Source organism: Vanellus vanellus (genome assembly GCF_965231255.1).
Source record: "Vanellus vanellus genome assembly, chromosome: 3".
Classification (NCBI taxonomy): domain Eukaryota; kingdom Metazoa; phylum Chordata; class Aves; order Charadriiformes; family Charadriidae; genus Vanellus; species Vanellus vanellus.
This window is the reverse complement of record NC_138907.1, coordinates 74,012,997-74,028,309: the sequence shown is the minus strand read 5'-3', so window position 1 is coordinate 74,028,309 and position 15,313 is coordinate 74,012,997. Positions and strand designations below refer to the sequence as shown.

The following is a 15,313-nucleotide window of genomic DNA, read 5'->3' as shown; positions in this document are numbered from 1 at the left end:
GGAAGGGGAAGGGGAAGGGGAAGGGGAAGGGGAAGGGAAGGGAAGGGAAGGGAAGGGAAGGGAAGGGAAGGGAAGGGAAGGGAAGGGAAGGGAAGGGAAGGGAAGGGAAGGGAAGGGAAGGGAAGGGAAGGGAAGGGAAGGGAAGGGAAGGGAAGGGAAAGGGGAAGGGACGAAGAAAGCACAAGTATGGCACCAGTCACGGGTCCCCCTCTCTCATCAGCACAGGCAACGGCTGTCTCTGAAACAGCACCTCTGTAGCCTGAAGCGCCACTCTGGTGTCCCTGGCAAATGTCTAGCCCCAAAACTGGTGCAGTCAGGACCTGTGAGGTGGAGAACACCACAGAGGAGGCAGGATGTTATGGAGCTCTGTCTCCATGTGTTGACGGAAAGGTCAGGACTGACCACTAGACTTAAGCCATTTGGAAAAGCAAGTACCTTTTACAAATGGGAAGGAGCAGCATTACAACTATAAGGGCATCTTTAATGCCACATTTTGTTGCAAGGATCTGACTTTAGAATTACGGGCCAGAGTTTCAGTCCAGTTATTACATGATTTAATTCTTACCCTGTTCTCGAAATAATAGTATTGCAAGAAAGGCAATAAAATTAAAAAACAAACAAACAAAAAACAAACCAGTCACCTGTTTACCAGAAAATTGTAGCTGCTGTTGTAACATAAGATACTCCTCTCCATTCAGTCTTGCGCTCTCCACTGAATACGTTGTGACCCAGTACAAATAGCCATTTACTGAATCCACTACTAGATCCTTCACTGGGAACGTAACATGAGCCACAACATCCATATGGCCTCCCAGCAGTGATTTTCTGTAGATCTAGGGGCAAAAGAATTGCTTTTAGCATGACACCTAAATCATCAGCCATGATCAATTGAGTAGATATATAAGTGACTTTTCCACAGCCATTTATCAAAAGCTTATGCAAGCCTTAGGCTTTCAAAGCCTAAGCCTTTCGCATTCAAAGCATAAGGATGAAGAATAGGGCAAAATTATTAATTAATATTTGTCAGAAAGTAACAAAAGAAAAAGCTGAAATATCTCTTCCCCTTGGCTTTCCCGCTTTTGGCAGCCTTCTGTCTGACAGAGTTTCTCACCCACTTCATATTCACTATTCACAAGTGTAAATGAGGGTGCAAGGCAGTGTGAAATCTGGCCTCCTAGCTCCAGTTTTTAAAACAGCTTCTGACTTTGCACTTACAAGAAATGAAAGGCATAATTTTACAGCACTGCATAAATTAGCACTGCAATTTTGAAGTCAGATACCTTTTAAATAATTCACATGTCAATGTTCCTGATATGAGAGTGTACAAAGTGCAATTGTAATTATTTTTTTTTCTGCAATGATCTGCAAAATATCACAGTACAGAGGCCAATCTCGAAAATCTCTGTGTAAACAAATCATGTCAAATTTGATTAAAACAAAGGCCATCTACTTCTTAGCTGAGATCAACTTGGCAGCTTCCATTTTCACAATCTTCACTTATTTTTATAATGTTGAATCCAACAAAACATGTTTGATTTGCCTGTTTTGCACCTGGAGTTCAGTATCCTGCATTAGTCAATATTAGTGAACATTTTGCCTCAAACTTTTGTGTAACTCTGGAAAATGACACAAGGGAAGAAAGGCCTCCTTGTTCTACACTCTAATAGCAAAGGACCAAATGCATCTCAGGTTGCAAAAAGTAAGGATTATCTTCCCAAATACTGTTTTACGGTCTTTCTTATTGACTTCGGGTTTTTTTTTTTTTCCTTTTAAGAAGTGCGACTATACCTACCGTATTTGCTTTGCCAGCCCAGTACAAGCATTGACCCAACCAATCAAAGGCCAACATCCTTGCATTTCTGATGTCAGATACATAAGTATTCTCAGTGGCACCCTCTCTTTTGTTCAATGAGCAGGTCTGAACTTCCCCCACGGAATTAATCCAATAAAGAGTGCCATTATACCAGTCAAGGTCTTGAAGAAAAAAGAGAAGGTATTAAGAATTTCACAAATATGTAAATAAAATCCCAAATGTTTTTAAATAATAAAAAGTGGCCAGACATTTAAATTTTTAAAAAATCAATACAAATGAGTAGTTAGGCTCAGTTAACATGAAGATAGAGACTTCCTTATAGCAATACAATGTACATAAATAGTACTTATATAGTACATATATATTCCTGAGGATTATAAATGTATGACACATAATGGGACACTGGAGGCACAACTATTTCGTAGAGAGAGTTGATTTTAGCTCTGCTGTAACTGCGGTGATGTCAGTAGGGTTTCACTAAGGATTAGTTTGATCCATAACGTAGAAGAAAGAGGATGGCTTAGCTCAGTGAAGCTGCCTCACTGCACAGCACTGCATTCAAGTATAGACTGTTGCAGTGGAAGCTCTTGTCTTCCAGTTCTGTTGATAAAATTTATGGAGACCTAATAAATGCCAACAAGTCTGTAGCAGCAGCATGCAGTTTGTTTAGTATTTACCTGAAATATTTCTTATATGATGAAGGAGGAGTTCTCCTGGCCCATAGCTATCCAACCACTGCTTCCAGAGCCCTTCAGCCCCCACTGCCAACATGTATGGCTCTTCTCCAGCTGATAAAGAAAGAGAACTGCTGTTGCACACACCAACAAGCAATTAATGTATATTTCTATTTTAATAGCAGGGGTTCCTGTTTCTGGAAAGTTACAGAAGCACAGTTAAAACTGCCCCTGCACTAAGGAATAATGGACAAAGAATAAAGGCATGAAAACATCACAATTTGAGAAACTCAGAGATTCAGGGCAGGTTTAGATCCAGAACAATAAGACAATCTGAAACCCTATTAGATTCCTAAAAATCACTGTGGGTTTGGACCTGACCTTACCAAAGTCACGCAAAAGCCACCCCCAATCTCAGGTGCCAGTCCAGTGCCTGAAGTTGAAAGCTCTTTTCCCCTTGGCCATAGGTTATTATAAGCGAACTAGGTTTCAAAAAACATTCCAAAGATCTACAGATCTCAGGCATCGTGCGCACATCCATTTCCCATTATCTATGCTAAAACGAAGGATTTTCAGCTTTTAGTGAGCCTGCACTTTCCCACAAACTGTCATTAACCCCCGAGGTACTGCTCAAACCACTTTGTCATAGAGAGTGCTTAACAGAGCACAGGAAAGGGCTAAAACCTCTCATACCTCTTCATTTGATAATATATGAAAGAATGTGTTTAATAGCGTATTTGCAATAGAAAAATGTATATAAGTAGTAATAATAAATACATAATACCATTATTGTAGTTTGAGAATCTTACTACTTGAACTAAAAGCAAATTTACTTATCCTGTATTCTTTAATGTTTCTAAGACAATCCATTCCGTGGCACTCATTTTGCAGTCTTTGCCCAAAGCCTGGGCCCCACCAGCTGGAAAGCTGTATGTATAACTCCTTCTTCATTTCTCCTGGGTGACAAAGCAATTCTCACCTTCTTCTAAAGTTGTGCCTCTGAATGACTCCGACCATGGCCCTTCACCAGCAGGAGACACAGCTCTGACTGACACTTCATATGCTGTGAAGCTGGCCAGCTCCTTCACTGTAAACCTAGTGTCACTGATGTTTGAGACAAGCCGTTCCTCCTCAGATGGATGCTGAGATGACACTTTCACATCATAGGTCCAGTTCTGCCAAGCAGATAGACCTGTGACATGCGAACAATCATGTTATTACAGAGTAGATGGCTATAACAGAAGATGTGCATCCTTTGAGAAGACTGTATGTTGGAGACTCATTTAAAAAATGCCAGTATCGGGAATTAGGAAAGAGATAAATTAAAAAATTACACTTTCCAGCAAGAGTAGCAGCTCAATCCCCCATGAAGAATGAAGTTGGAAGAACCAAAATTTTCCCCAGCCAGGTAATTTTCTAGTGTTCAAAGACATGTCCACAGACAATAGGCACTGTAGCACAGTCACTGATCAAAAGCCAGTATGACTCTGTCATGCATTTTCTGTGTGATATCAGCAACCAACATTACTGCTACTTCATACCGTACTTAAGATGGAGCCTTCCTTAAAATCCCTTGCAGATGACAAATGAGTTAGCAGTATAAACTTGTATTAATTTAGCCAGACAATTTAGCTATTTTACTGGCAAATCTTGGGTTAAATTTTTCAAGCTGAGGTAAAGCCACATGTTCCAACTGGATCAGCTATTGAAGTCACCAAAGCCCAGCATCAGGAAAAGGGAACCAGGAAGTTACCCCTCTAGAAAGAAAAGGACTTTAAAGAAGAAACAACTGAACTTACTAGTTCCAATAGTGTGTTCAGGTGGTCTCCAGCTGATCACAGCTTGGTCCAATCCAAATAGTGCCGTGACAAGCAGAGGCGGAGTTGGTAAAGGGAAAGGCTGAGTTGATGCCCCATAGAAAAGCAAGTTATCAAAGCCAAAGTATTCCGGATACGCCAAATTGCAATCCACAACATACTCATTGAAGCTAGAACTCCCCACTGGAGAGACCTCCTCATGGAAAACTGCCCTGCCATCTGTGACTGTAAACATGTTATTCTCATAAACAAAGCTCTCCACGTCATTAAGTGGCACGTGTGATCGCAGCGTGTGAAATTCTGAACCGTCAAGAAAACCTGACACAAAGGCCTGTTCTGTTTTGTTGAAGAAAATAAGTCTCTTGGATTGGAAGTTGATCGTGAAGTCTCTCAGAGCACTGGATTTCACTACCAATGAAGCTGTGGAGGCAGTGCCAGGAAAGAGTGGAAGGTTTGCTCTGTATATGCCATCCTCCAGGAGACAGAAAATATATCTGGTCATGGAGCAAAATAGACCCAAATAACTACAGTGCAAGAACTCTGTAGATTAGTCACAAATATTTTAACAGCTCAGAGATGCACCTGTCTTTACGCAGACAATAGGAACATGCTTTGAGCACTATTAATATATGTCCTAGGAGAATTAAGCACATCACTTTTTACCTTCTGGGGATTTGGCTGGCAGATTATTGGAGAATATTCTTCCATAATACCTCACGTATTAAGCACGGACATTTAAAATGCATAGAGCTTCCTATTCATAAAAGCACTGAATGTTCTGAAAACCAAATTTCTGCACTGGAAATACTTTCTCCTCTGCTAACACCCTAGGGAAGAAAATGCAGAAAACAACACTGCATGGTGTCACTCTTGTTCCAATTGTTTTGTAGTTTGTTATTCATTGCCAATTGCACTTTTGTTTTGGTAAGGCGGGAGTTTGAAACAAAAGCCTAGATGACTAATGAAGTGAAGAAAATTAGAGAAGAGCTTTATAGCACCTTTGACACCAAGGGCTCAAAGGAGGGCACTTACCCATTATAGGGATCAGCTATAACCTTCCTAGGGGATGTCATATAAAGAGGAGTGATGTCTTCAGCTGCCGTGCAGTTCTCTAAATGGCAGACATGTATCTGGGGACGGAGAAGGAATAACTGGTGATGCATTCATAGGGCATTTGCTAATGAGCAAACAGGCTGACCCAAGATTCCTTCAGGGGAACTAGACAACGAAACATCTCTCTCACAATCTTAGGTTCTTCCGGGCTCCTGAGTTGTCAGTCACCCAAGTATAACACTTGTACACAAGGACGAGTGCATTCATGACAGCTTACCCTGAAAGAGCTGTCTGTCAGTCATCCTCCTCTTAACTTCCTACCTCTAAGCTGGAGGGAAAAGCCCAATTTGGGGGCTATAGGCAAACTGTACTTTGAAAATGAACTAGCAGGGAAGGGAAAAGAGGGAAGGAAGTGCTTTTCTGATCCTGGGAGCAATTCGTTGGGTCTTCTTTAACCCGCAATGAATTCAGAAACCCCTGCCATCAGTCTGTTCATCTGCAGCTCACTTGTATCTTTTTCTCACTACTGCTTTCCCTGCTCCCTGTCCCCTGAGCAGTAAGTGAAAAATCAGACATGGCAATAAGATTGGGAAAAAAAAAAAAATCCCCTACTAACCATTTAGGGCAGTTTTCTAGTCCTTTGTGTATTAGAGGACTACAAAGGTACATGCAAAGTCTGACCATTAACATAACTGATGTTTTATGAGTAGGGAATCAAGTGCAGGGTTGCCATCTACATTTTTACTTCAAGTTAAAACAGTTTTCTTCTGAGTGTCATGAAACTCTTTCCCTTTTGAACATCTTTTACCAATTATGAAGGGCATTATAATCACTAATTGATTATCTGACCACCTTCCTGAGGCAGAGTAGGAACTGAACAGGTGAGATGGGGAACCAAAGAACAGAAACAATGTCGCTTATACTGGGTACAAGGTGTCCTAAGGAGAAAAATAAGACAAGGAGCCAGAGTTCCATACAGCCTGTTTGCTTTAAATATGACCCGACATTCAAGACTTTCTTTTTTTAAAATCTCTGAAATATTTGAATATTATTAAAGTAAAAAATCTATTTTTATAATTATATTTCTTATGTGCATATCTATCTATAAATCAGATTTTCTCATTTAAAATAAATCACAGTAATGGTTCAAATTAAATAAGTAATTAATTAAGCCCTCGAGCACTACCTTTTCATTCATGACAAAGTATATCCTCTGGTAAAGCCAGTCTACTGAGACGGACGTAATATTCCCCCAGCCAGCGTAAAAGAGCGTTAGGTCAGATACATCAGACATATTTGCAGCTCCTTTCACCCAGATGGAGTTTCCCTCAGAAAAATAGACAATTTGCTGATAAACATTCACAGAAATTCCTAAAAATAGAAAGATATGTGCACACAGATAATACATGAAATAATTTTCAGTTCTACTGTTACTTTTTCTACTTGCCTTAAAAGTATTTTTCAATCTGCAACCCAAGAAAATTTAACTGGTTTTCTCCTCCACTTTTCATCTTCTTTCAGATAATAAGGAAACTTTCTCGTTTGCTATGTAAATGACATTATTACAGACAATTGCCCTTCAGAAAGGTAATCAGACAGAAAGAGGATGTGTAACATGCAAACCAGCTGACACTGATTGCCCCTCTCCAGGGCAAACAAATGCAATTTGCACGTCCTCACAAAGCACCATTCACTCTAGAATTCAAGCTAGACATTATCTGTGCCACCCCTCTACTATCAAAGGGTATTTAGTCAGGGGGAACATTCGTTCTCTGGCATCTTTGTGGCTCTGTGAACTTCGGTAGATAAACTCAGATTTCCACACTGTCTCCAAGGACTCAATACAGCACCAGTGTAGATAATAAATATTGCAGTTGAGAGTAATTTGAGATAACACGGTTGTCTGGTGACTTAGGCTACTAAATGCCTCATTATAGAGCTCTGTGCCCCAGACTAGCTAACACACTAGGATACTCTTCAGCCAGTACCTTTCGACACTTTGTATTATTTAATTCTTAAGTTCAAAACACTTCTTTTCCTCATATTCATGTCAGGAAAGTACATTCCTTACTCACAGGGAAACATGTGCTTTGGCTCCAAGATACCTCAATTTAGACACCTACTACGTAAAAGTTCAGCTCTGAAGTAGCTGCCTAGATTCAGTGAAGAAAAGGTTGCACTGGGGAGAACAATTTGTCTCTTCCCAATGCCTGTCATTTCAAATAGGTCAAATCATGTCCTGAAAGTTCCTATTTCTCCCCGTTGACTATAAGGGGAGGCTAGATACTGTCTCAGGCTAGCTGAGGTGCATTCTATCCTTGGTAATGCAGAGGTCTATGTCGTAGTTGAAAGAAAAGGTGAGAGCCCGATCTGATTTTACCTGTAATGTTGTGGTGTATAACATCATTTTGCAGGCACTGGGCCGCTTCGAGGAAATGTTCCATGTATCTCTTCCTTAAAGACTGGTTTCTGGATAGGAAGAGCCATGTTGCTTTTTCCTTAACTAACAAAAAGAGAAAATCAGAATTAAGATAAACTGCAGCACAGAGAAGAATGTTGCGAACTCGGATACATCATTAATAGACATGCATATACGCATGCACACATATATACATGTACATATTTCCACTAGCAACGACTGACTAAAACTTAAACTCTTTGAGTGTTGGAAGTGGATGGAGTTATTCATTATAGCGCCTTCTGGCTGCTCACCCGGGGTGAGAATGCACCACATGAATTTCACACCATTGCTTCCTGTAACAGTAGTGAGTCCCTAATAAGGGAAAGTAAATCAGAGCAAATGAGGCCCTACAGACTCCCAAGGAAACAAAGGCACGAAGACATCCATGTCACTCCAAGATCCAATGGAAGGGGGATGTTTAACCCTCCTGGGCCTCTTTTAAAAGCCCAGTCAAACTAGAATATTATCCCGCCGAGCTAGGCAAGAGCAAAGCAAATACGTTTATTTCATGTATTTATCGTGCTGACCAATGATTTTTTCAAGGAACGAGTAGTTTTCACAGATAAAGATGGTAATGGGATAATATTATCTTCTTCAGAGTTGGTAAGTTTAAAATATGGGTGTTTTTTTTTTTTAATGAAGTCACAGATTTTAAAGTCAAGAAGGAGATCTTTGGTCACATAAGCTGACTTTGTGCTTATACGGGCCCAAGTAACTCACATCAAAACCTCTGCAGCAAATCCACGCCTTCTGTCTGGGCTGTGCATAGCTCCAGCAAAGATAGCTAGTCTTGCTTCTGAATCTCAGATCCCTGAAAATCTAGCCGCTAAACTGATTCACCAGTTAGTTACCTTCATTTTAAGAAGTGGTGCATTATTTTAAGTCTGAATTAGGCTAATTTCAGTTTCCAAACAATCCTTCCCTTGTTTTTTTTCCCCCTCTAGTTTAAACAGATGTCTGCTCTCAGATATCATTTTCTCATATGAGTATCACAAGACTGTGACCGAATGCTGTCTTAATTGATTCCTGGATAATCTGCATAGATTGAGCTGCATGCATTTCTCACAGTGCACACACCGTGAGCCGTTTCAGTAATGATCTCTTCAGAGCAGATTACGAGAGGCCAATATCACTTCCTTATCCCTTTTCCAGTGACATTTCCTGCAGCCTAGCCCAGAGATCAGATTTCTTTCCCTGACTCTCACAGCCCAGTACCTGATGTAGTAACATCATTTCTGAACGTGATACTTGAGGAAGGGTTATTCCTGTTTACGTTAGCACAGAGAGAAAGCGTGTACCAGTGCAATTCACGGGAATCAATTGAAGTTTTGAGTAGTGACTAGTCAGGGGAAGTGGGATGGTTCCACATCACCACAAGGTGTTTTTTCGGGGAGCAGGGTTGGTTGGTTGTTTTCTACCTTAAATTAATTGGTTGGTAATTAGCTTGATTTAATGAACACAGTCAGATGTACCAGTCTGGACATTTCATAAATGGCACAAGTGTTACGGCTCAGGGTCAGACAACCCTAGAGCAAATCTCTGTGGAGTCTCCAGATAAGAACATATCAGTATGTCTGAGCTATTACAAAAAAAAAAAAAAAAAGTCATATTTTAAAAAACTCTAGAGAAGCTAAAAGCTTCATTTCTCCAACCAGTAGCAGAAGACTGATAATTCAGAGGCAGACTTAAAGTGTTTGCTAGAGTTGAAGAGTTTCCAGGTGTTTGACAACTGGATTTCTTCAGGAGGAGGGAAGCATCTTTTGGTTTCTTTTTTAAAGATACCTTTTTGGTAACATTGATTTCATTCTCGCTTGTGGTCTATCTCAACATTTACCTTTCTCTGGCAATTCTTTGAGTGATACTGATAGTGATCATTACGTTCATTATTAATTAGTTAATATAGTAAAATAAATACAGCTATGAAAGAGCAACAAAAATTGATATGATTTCGCATATTTGGCATGAGACAACTGATGATGTTTTAACAAAGGAGTTTCATATTAAGTATCTAATATTATTATAAGAAATACATTTATTTGTCAGCTGTTAAAATCTCATCTAGAAAATGAAAGTACGTCCTCTCAGTCACTGCCTCAGACCACTGAGATGGTTTTCATCCGTAATACAACTCAGGCCAAATTTGTTTGGGCCTACCAGCATCTCAGGTTATTACCATGCTGTGTAGACCAATAATGTCTACAGCTGAAGACCAGGACTCTCTTTGATATGCTATTGACTCCTCAGTGTACAGCTCCTTGTCATGCAGTGGTTACAGTCTAAATATTATTCTCTTCTGCCAGGTACACGGCAGCCCAGCAAATGTGACTTTGTCCCCAGGAACAGACAGCGATAAGGACTCTGCTAGTCTTGTACCTTTGGATTCTGGGGTTGTGATGTTGGCTTCAGCAGGGGGTCCAGCACCAACCTCATTAACTGCCACAATACTGAACCTATAGTAAACCAAAGAGATGGGATTTGGTTTGCAAGTTTCTTTTGAAAAACTGCTGGAGAAACATTTTATCAAGCAGAGCAGCTGCTACAGAAGTGCTTGACTTTCAGAAAATGCCCATTTAAGTATAATGCTCTGGGAAATTCATAATAAAAATAAAACCAACCAGAATCGGAATTCCCCAAAGGTGGGACAACAACAGAATCTTCGAAATTAAAATTCAAAATGGAGCTTCAGACTCAGAAGAGCGACTCAATTTCATTTCAAATAAAGATCTGTATTTACCAGTGCAAGGAGAACCCAGGCCTTTGTGTTTAATAAAAATGAAGGAATTTTTCCAGCTGCTTAAAGGACTAGAGAAGACTGCTCTGCCATTCCTTGAATATACTGAAAAGATGCCATAGAAGCTTAAAAAATAAAAAAAACAGCAACTAAGGAAATGCAACCTGCTGGCCCTATGTCAAATTCCTTTTCCTTCCTCCCCATCTGACTTCCACATAAGCAGCCAACCCATCTGTAATAACTCCATTATCCCAAGGAAGTTACCCTTGCTTTTTGGCAGGAACGTAAGTAAACAGCATAATTGTGCAGAAATGGTACTTAGGCATACCCTGTACTATCTGGACAAGAAGTGCTACAGCATACTTGGCCATATTGGTTATCTTTTCTTTTTGTACCTGTAAGTGTTGTTTGGGAGGGTGGAGTAGAACTGAAAGCTGTGCCCTCTTGAGGCTCTCAGCAGTTCGTGATTCTCACTGGTCAGGAGCAAGTTATACCCAACAATCAATCCATTGGGAAAAAGTGGTGGAGACCAGCTAACTTCAACAGTGTTTGGACTTGAACTCTGAATGTCTTCAATGACAGGAGCTGTCGCAGGAGCTGCAAGAGACAGAAATAATGACTTTGGGATGGCGTTTAAGACATTAATTGCTTTTTTTTTTACGTATGTTTTTAGGTTTCATACCTGTTAATATATTTATACTAGTAAATATGATCAGGCACAGCATAAAATTTCAGCAATGGTTAACTTTTTTTAAGGTCCAGGAAAATTTCACTCAAAAAGTTGATGTGCGTAATTGTGCACAAAAGTATCCAACGTGCCCACACAATTTTGACTATGTGCTTTTCTGTGCATGTTTTCAAAACCAAAAGGAAGAAGCAGCCCTAAATCTTCTAGTTTAAACAAAAACTGCCTATAACATTTCAGTTTGCTCTTCTGCAGCTACCCAGCAGATCATTCTGAAGATTAAGCATCGATGTTTTCTGTGAAACAAACAACAAGGAAAACTAAATGTTTCTGAAATGGTCCTGACAGTTGCAATTAATAGTGTGATTCATTACCTCCAAAAGCGTGTGTCCGGTAACTGGGACTTGATGGAGAATGGAGCTGCAGCTGAGATGTAATGATCCAAACTACTCGAAACATGTACTCTGTGAAGGCTTGAAGTTCTTTGACTGTATATGAAGTTTCGGATACTACCTAGATCAATGCACAGACACAATCTTTTTTTTTTAATTCCTCCATCCGCAGTTACTGTGTAGGGCGTTGTCAGAGCAAAAGAGGTCTCATACAACAACATACATGTTTCAGGATACTAAAGTGCAGGATCCTAAGCTTAAATAAGAGGGAATTCTGAGAGTTTTTTTCACTACAGACTTTGGTTTTACAGCCTTTCAGAACTTTTTCTCTTCTCTTTGTTTCAGAACATGCTACCAAATCGAAACAACGAGTGGATGGACTGAAGGATAGATGCAATATAATATCACATTTGAAGAATAAGGTAAACACCCTAAAATAATAACGTATTATGGGCAATGCCTTTCAAACTGTTGGTACACATACTACAGGTTTAAGATTCAAAGGCTCCTAGTTCCTTAAAATATTTATGGTCTGAAGTCATTGTTCTCCATTATTTCACCAATGATTAATTCAGAAGAACTTCCTGCTTAGCAAATTATCTTTACCTTTGATTTGTGGCACCAACTTGCCATGCTCTGTAAATTAGAGATGATGGCAAGATAACAAGTGTACATTTGACGCAAAAGAACATAATACGAGAATAACCATACTGAACAAAGGTCTATCTAGCCAAGTATTGCGCCTTTGACAAGAACCAAAAAAAATATCTCTATTGAAAGCTATATAAAGCTATATAAAAAAAGTGAAAGCTATATAAAAAAAGTGATATTTCTCCCAAATACCCTCAGTCTTGGCATTTTTTAAGCTCAACATGAAACAATGGCAATGTTTGCATTTAGTAGAACACAATTTTTTCTTCCAGTAATTTGTCCAGTCACTTTTCAAACCCCATTTAGTAATTTTAGTAATTTTAATATTTAGTAGTTTAAATTTAGTAATTTAACATCCACAGGTGCCATGAAGCAGCTGAACATTTTAACTACACATTCAGCAAGGGAATACCTTCATTTGCTAGTTTTGAATCCGCTACCTGCTAGTTTCCATCAAGGTCCCTAGTTCCTATGCTGGAGGAAATGGAGAATGACTGCCCACTTCTCAACTTCTCCATGCTGCTCATGATTTTGTAAACCTCTTTCGAGTGCCTAACATATTGTCCAATGTTTTTCTAAAATAAAGTAAAAAGCAGAGATGACAAACACAACCAGTGCCCTGCAAGTACACTAAGAATCCTAAAATGTTTTACCAATTTTAACCAACTGCTAGAAAAAGATAAAGGAACCACTTAATTTACCAGTAAAGTACAACCACTTCTGTTTCAAAATCTAGTTGTTACTTTCATTCCTCACATGGGTTTTGTTATAATTGCACTGTATTAATAAATACTTCTTTTTTTTTTTTTTTCTGTGAAACAGGACTGGATTATCAATAAAACCAGGAACTTATTTCCTTGCAAAGTAAAAGGAAGTGTCCTTCTTTACCTCTGTATACCTCCAGTCTCCAGGGAGCCATCTGAACTTCCACTGGATAATATATTTCACCCCAGAGATGTTAGCTGGCTTCCACCCTAGTGTGACATTATGGCTTCCTATGGTAGATGCAAATGGTGCTCTAGGCTTGTTCAGGTAGTCTGATGGGAAAATCCAACATAACAGTAAGAAAAAAACCTTTCATGGCAATTTCTGAGCCTTAAGGGTAAAACCCTATTACCCCACACACCTGAAAGCTGTGAAGCCAATAAAAACACAGAAAAAAAATACTATTGACAATGTTGCTGAATAAATCACATGATTAAAGACAGTTTGATAGGTAAGCCTGAGCTGGGCTAAGCTCAATGTGAGCAAATGAGACTACAACTCTGAGCTTGGGTAAATGGACTTTTAGTTACAGGCACTTAGTAAAATTTTTCTAAATAGAAAATTTTGCTAAATAGAAACCTAGAGAAGGTATGGGAGACTTCTAAAGAGATTTTCAAGAAGCTTATTTCAATAGCACTGTATTGGCCCAATTGTTCTCATGTAAGTTGCAAGAGCTTTTTGCAATGATTTCAAGGTAGCAGGCAGGTCAAGGATGGGTGCTTGACAAATTATCATCTTAAACAGTTGAGATTGGATTAAAAAAGTCTCATGTTCATGAAAGGGAAGGAAAATAGTTTTACTATAAGATAGAGTTAACTTCACTGTATTTTTAAAAGAAAAAAGAGGAGAGGTAAATTTCTGATAAATAAAAACACTCAAGACATTCTTTTTTTTTTTTTTTTCAAAGAAATCCAGATAGTAGAACAAGACTGTAATATCAAAACTGATTTTATCAGACTGTGAATCAGACACAGGGCTGTATTCAGACTTACTCTGTGCTTCAACTCCATATGCGTCCTCTGTGCGGCTACAGCCAAACTTACAGGAAACTCTCTGTGTAGGGTACAGAACTCACTGGTTAGTTGTTTGTAAAGGCAAACTTCCTCCTAGAATTATGGAGACACATTTTAAATACCTACAAATCCTGTGGACATTTTGAATACATACAAACCCTGTGGAAATCATTGCATTCATTCTAAAAAAAAGCAGTTCCACAAACTCACTCCAAAGAGCTTCCCAAGAGCCTTTCCATCATTTCACTTGGCACTGAAACAGGGTTTTCCTCCTTATACACTGTCCCTTTGTGGAAATTACAAATATGTCGCAATGTTAAAGTCAGAAATAGACTTCAGTAACAACCATGGAGTTAGGAAGTAATGGTTTTTAACTCGTTAAAAATGTCGGGTTTTATCCTTTCCCACTTCATGAGTTTCTTATGAATGAGGCACATTCTTACTTTCTTACTTCCAATGAATTCCAGGCACATTCATACTTCCAGTGAATTTTCAAAATAGTTGAAATTAGTAATTTGTAAGAGCAACCATGCCTAATTCAGTTAGGAGTTACTCCTTCTGGTACAGTCATGTCTACCAGCTGCAAACATGACAAATACCCCAGGGCAGAGAGTTCTCCACACCCACATCCTAAGAGCAGAAAACTCCCTAGAGTTTTCAGTTGAGGTAGGGAATACAGATATGGTGCTACCCTGCTTCATCGTTAGAGAACTTAAGAAGAGGTAGTAACATTTTCCAGGTGGATCTCAGTAGCTTAAAAATTACATGTAAGACAGTCTCCTGGAAAGCTAAAACTTTTGAGAAGTGATGGTTTGAGATTTTCTAGACAGGTATTTTATTTAGGCTCATTTTATTCAGCAAGTTCATTCAACCTATAAAATCTTGAAGTTTGCTTCATACAGCAGCCACCTTTCAAGTGATAATTAACCTTTAAATCATTCAGAAGCAATTCATTATGTTAAATGAGCAAATTTTTTTAATTGCTCTTGCTGATTCTAGGTTATACACTTTCGGAACTCTACGGAAACTGAAGAAGGCATGTCATTTCAGACAACACAGTTGCAGCTGAGATGGATTTAAAAACTTGCTTAGCAGTATATTCCTATATGCACTATCTCACATCTAGGCATTCAGTGTCAAGTGCAAGAACTTAAAAAGTTTTTTTCCAATGTTTTCATATTCAGAGAAATAAAATACTTCCAAATGAATTATCATGACTGTTAGCAGGCAATGATCTGGGTATTAGCAGACATCAGTT

The 15,313-nt window shown here is 39.1% G+C and overlaps 2 protein-coding genes across 2 annotated transcripts in view; one reads left to right on the top strand and one right to left on the bottom strand.

The window, feature by feature from the left end:
- LOC309670546 (discoidin, CUB and LCCL domain-containing protein 1-like) overlaps window positions 1-15,313 on the top strand; it is a gene marked incomplete at its 3' end in the record, with an annotated part of 162,460 nt that overhangs the window by 73,424 nt on the left and 73,723 nt on the right. The window lies entirely within an intron of this gene.
- The window catches only part of ROS1 (ROS proto-oncogene 1, receptor tyrosine kinase), a gene marked incomplete at both ends in the record, with an annotated part of 76,220 nt that overhangs the window by 54,068 nt on the left and 6,839 nt on the right, over window positions 1-15,313 (bottom strand). Inside the window, 13 exons of the mRNA XM_082480826.1 lie at window positions 642-833; window positions 1,793-1,974; window positions 2,491-2,601; window positions 3,467-3,679; window positions 4,287-4,798; window positions 5,337-5,434; window positions 6,544-6,728; window positions 7,738-7,860; window positions 10,192-10,268; window positions 10,945-11,146; window positions 11,609-11,747; window positions 13,166-13,314; window positions 14,035-14,095. Of these exons, the coding sequence (XP_082336952.1) occupies window positions 642-833; window positions 1,793-1,974; window positions 2,491-2,601; window positions 3,467-3,679; window positions 4,287-4,798; window positions 5,337-5,434; window positions 6,544-6,728; window positions 7,738-7,860; window positions 10,192-10,268; window positions 10,945-11,146; window positions 11,609-11,747; window positions 13,166-13,314; window positions 14,035-14,095 (2,244 nt within the window). The remainder of the gene's footprint in view (window positions 1-641; window positions 834-1,792; window positions 1,975-2,490; window positions 2,602-3,466; window positions 3,680-4,286; window positions 4,799-5,336; window positions 5,435-6,543; window positions 6,729-7,737; window positions 7,861-10,191; window positions 10,269-10,944; window positions 11,147-11,608; window positions 11,748-13,165; window positions 13,315-14,034; window positions 14,096-15,313) is intronic.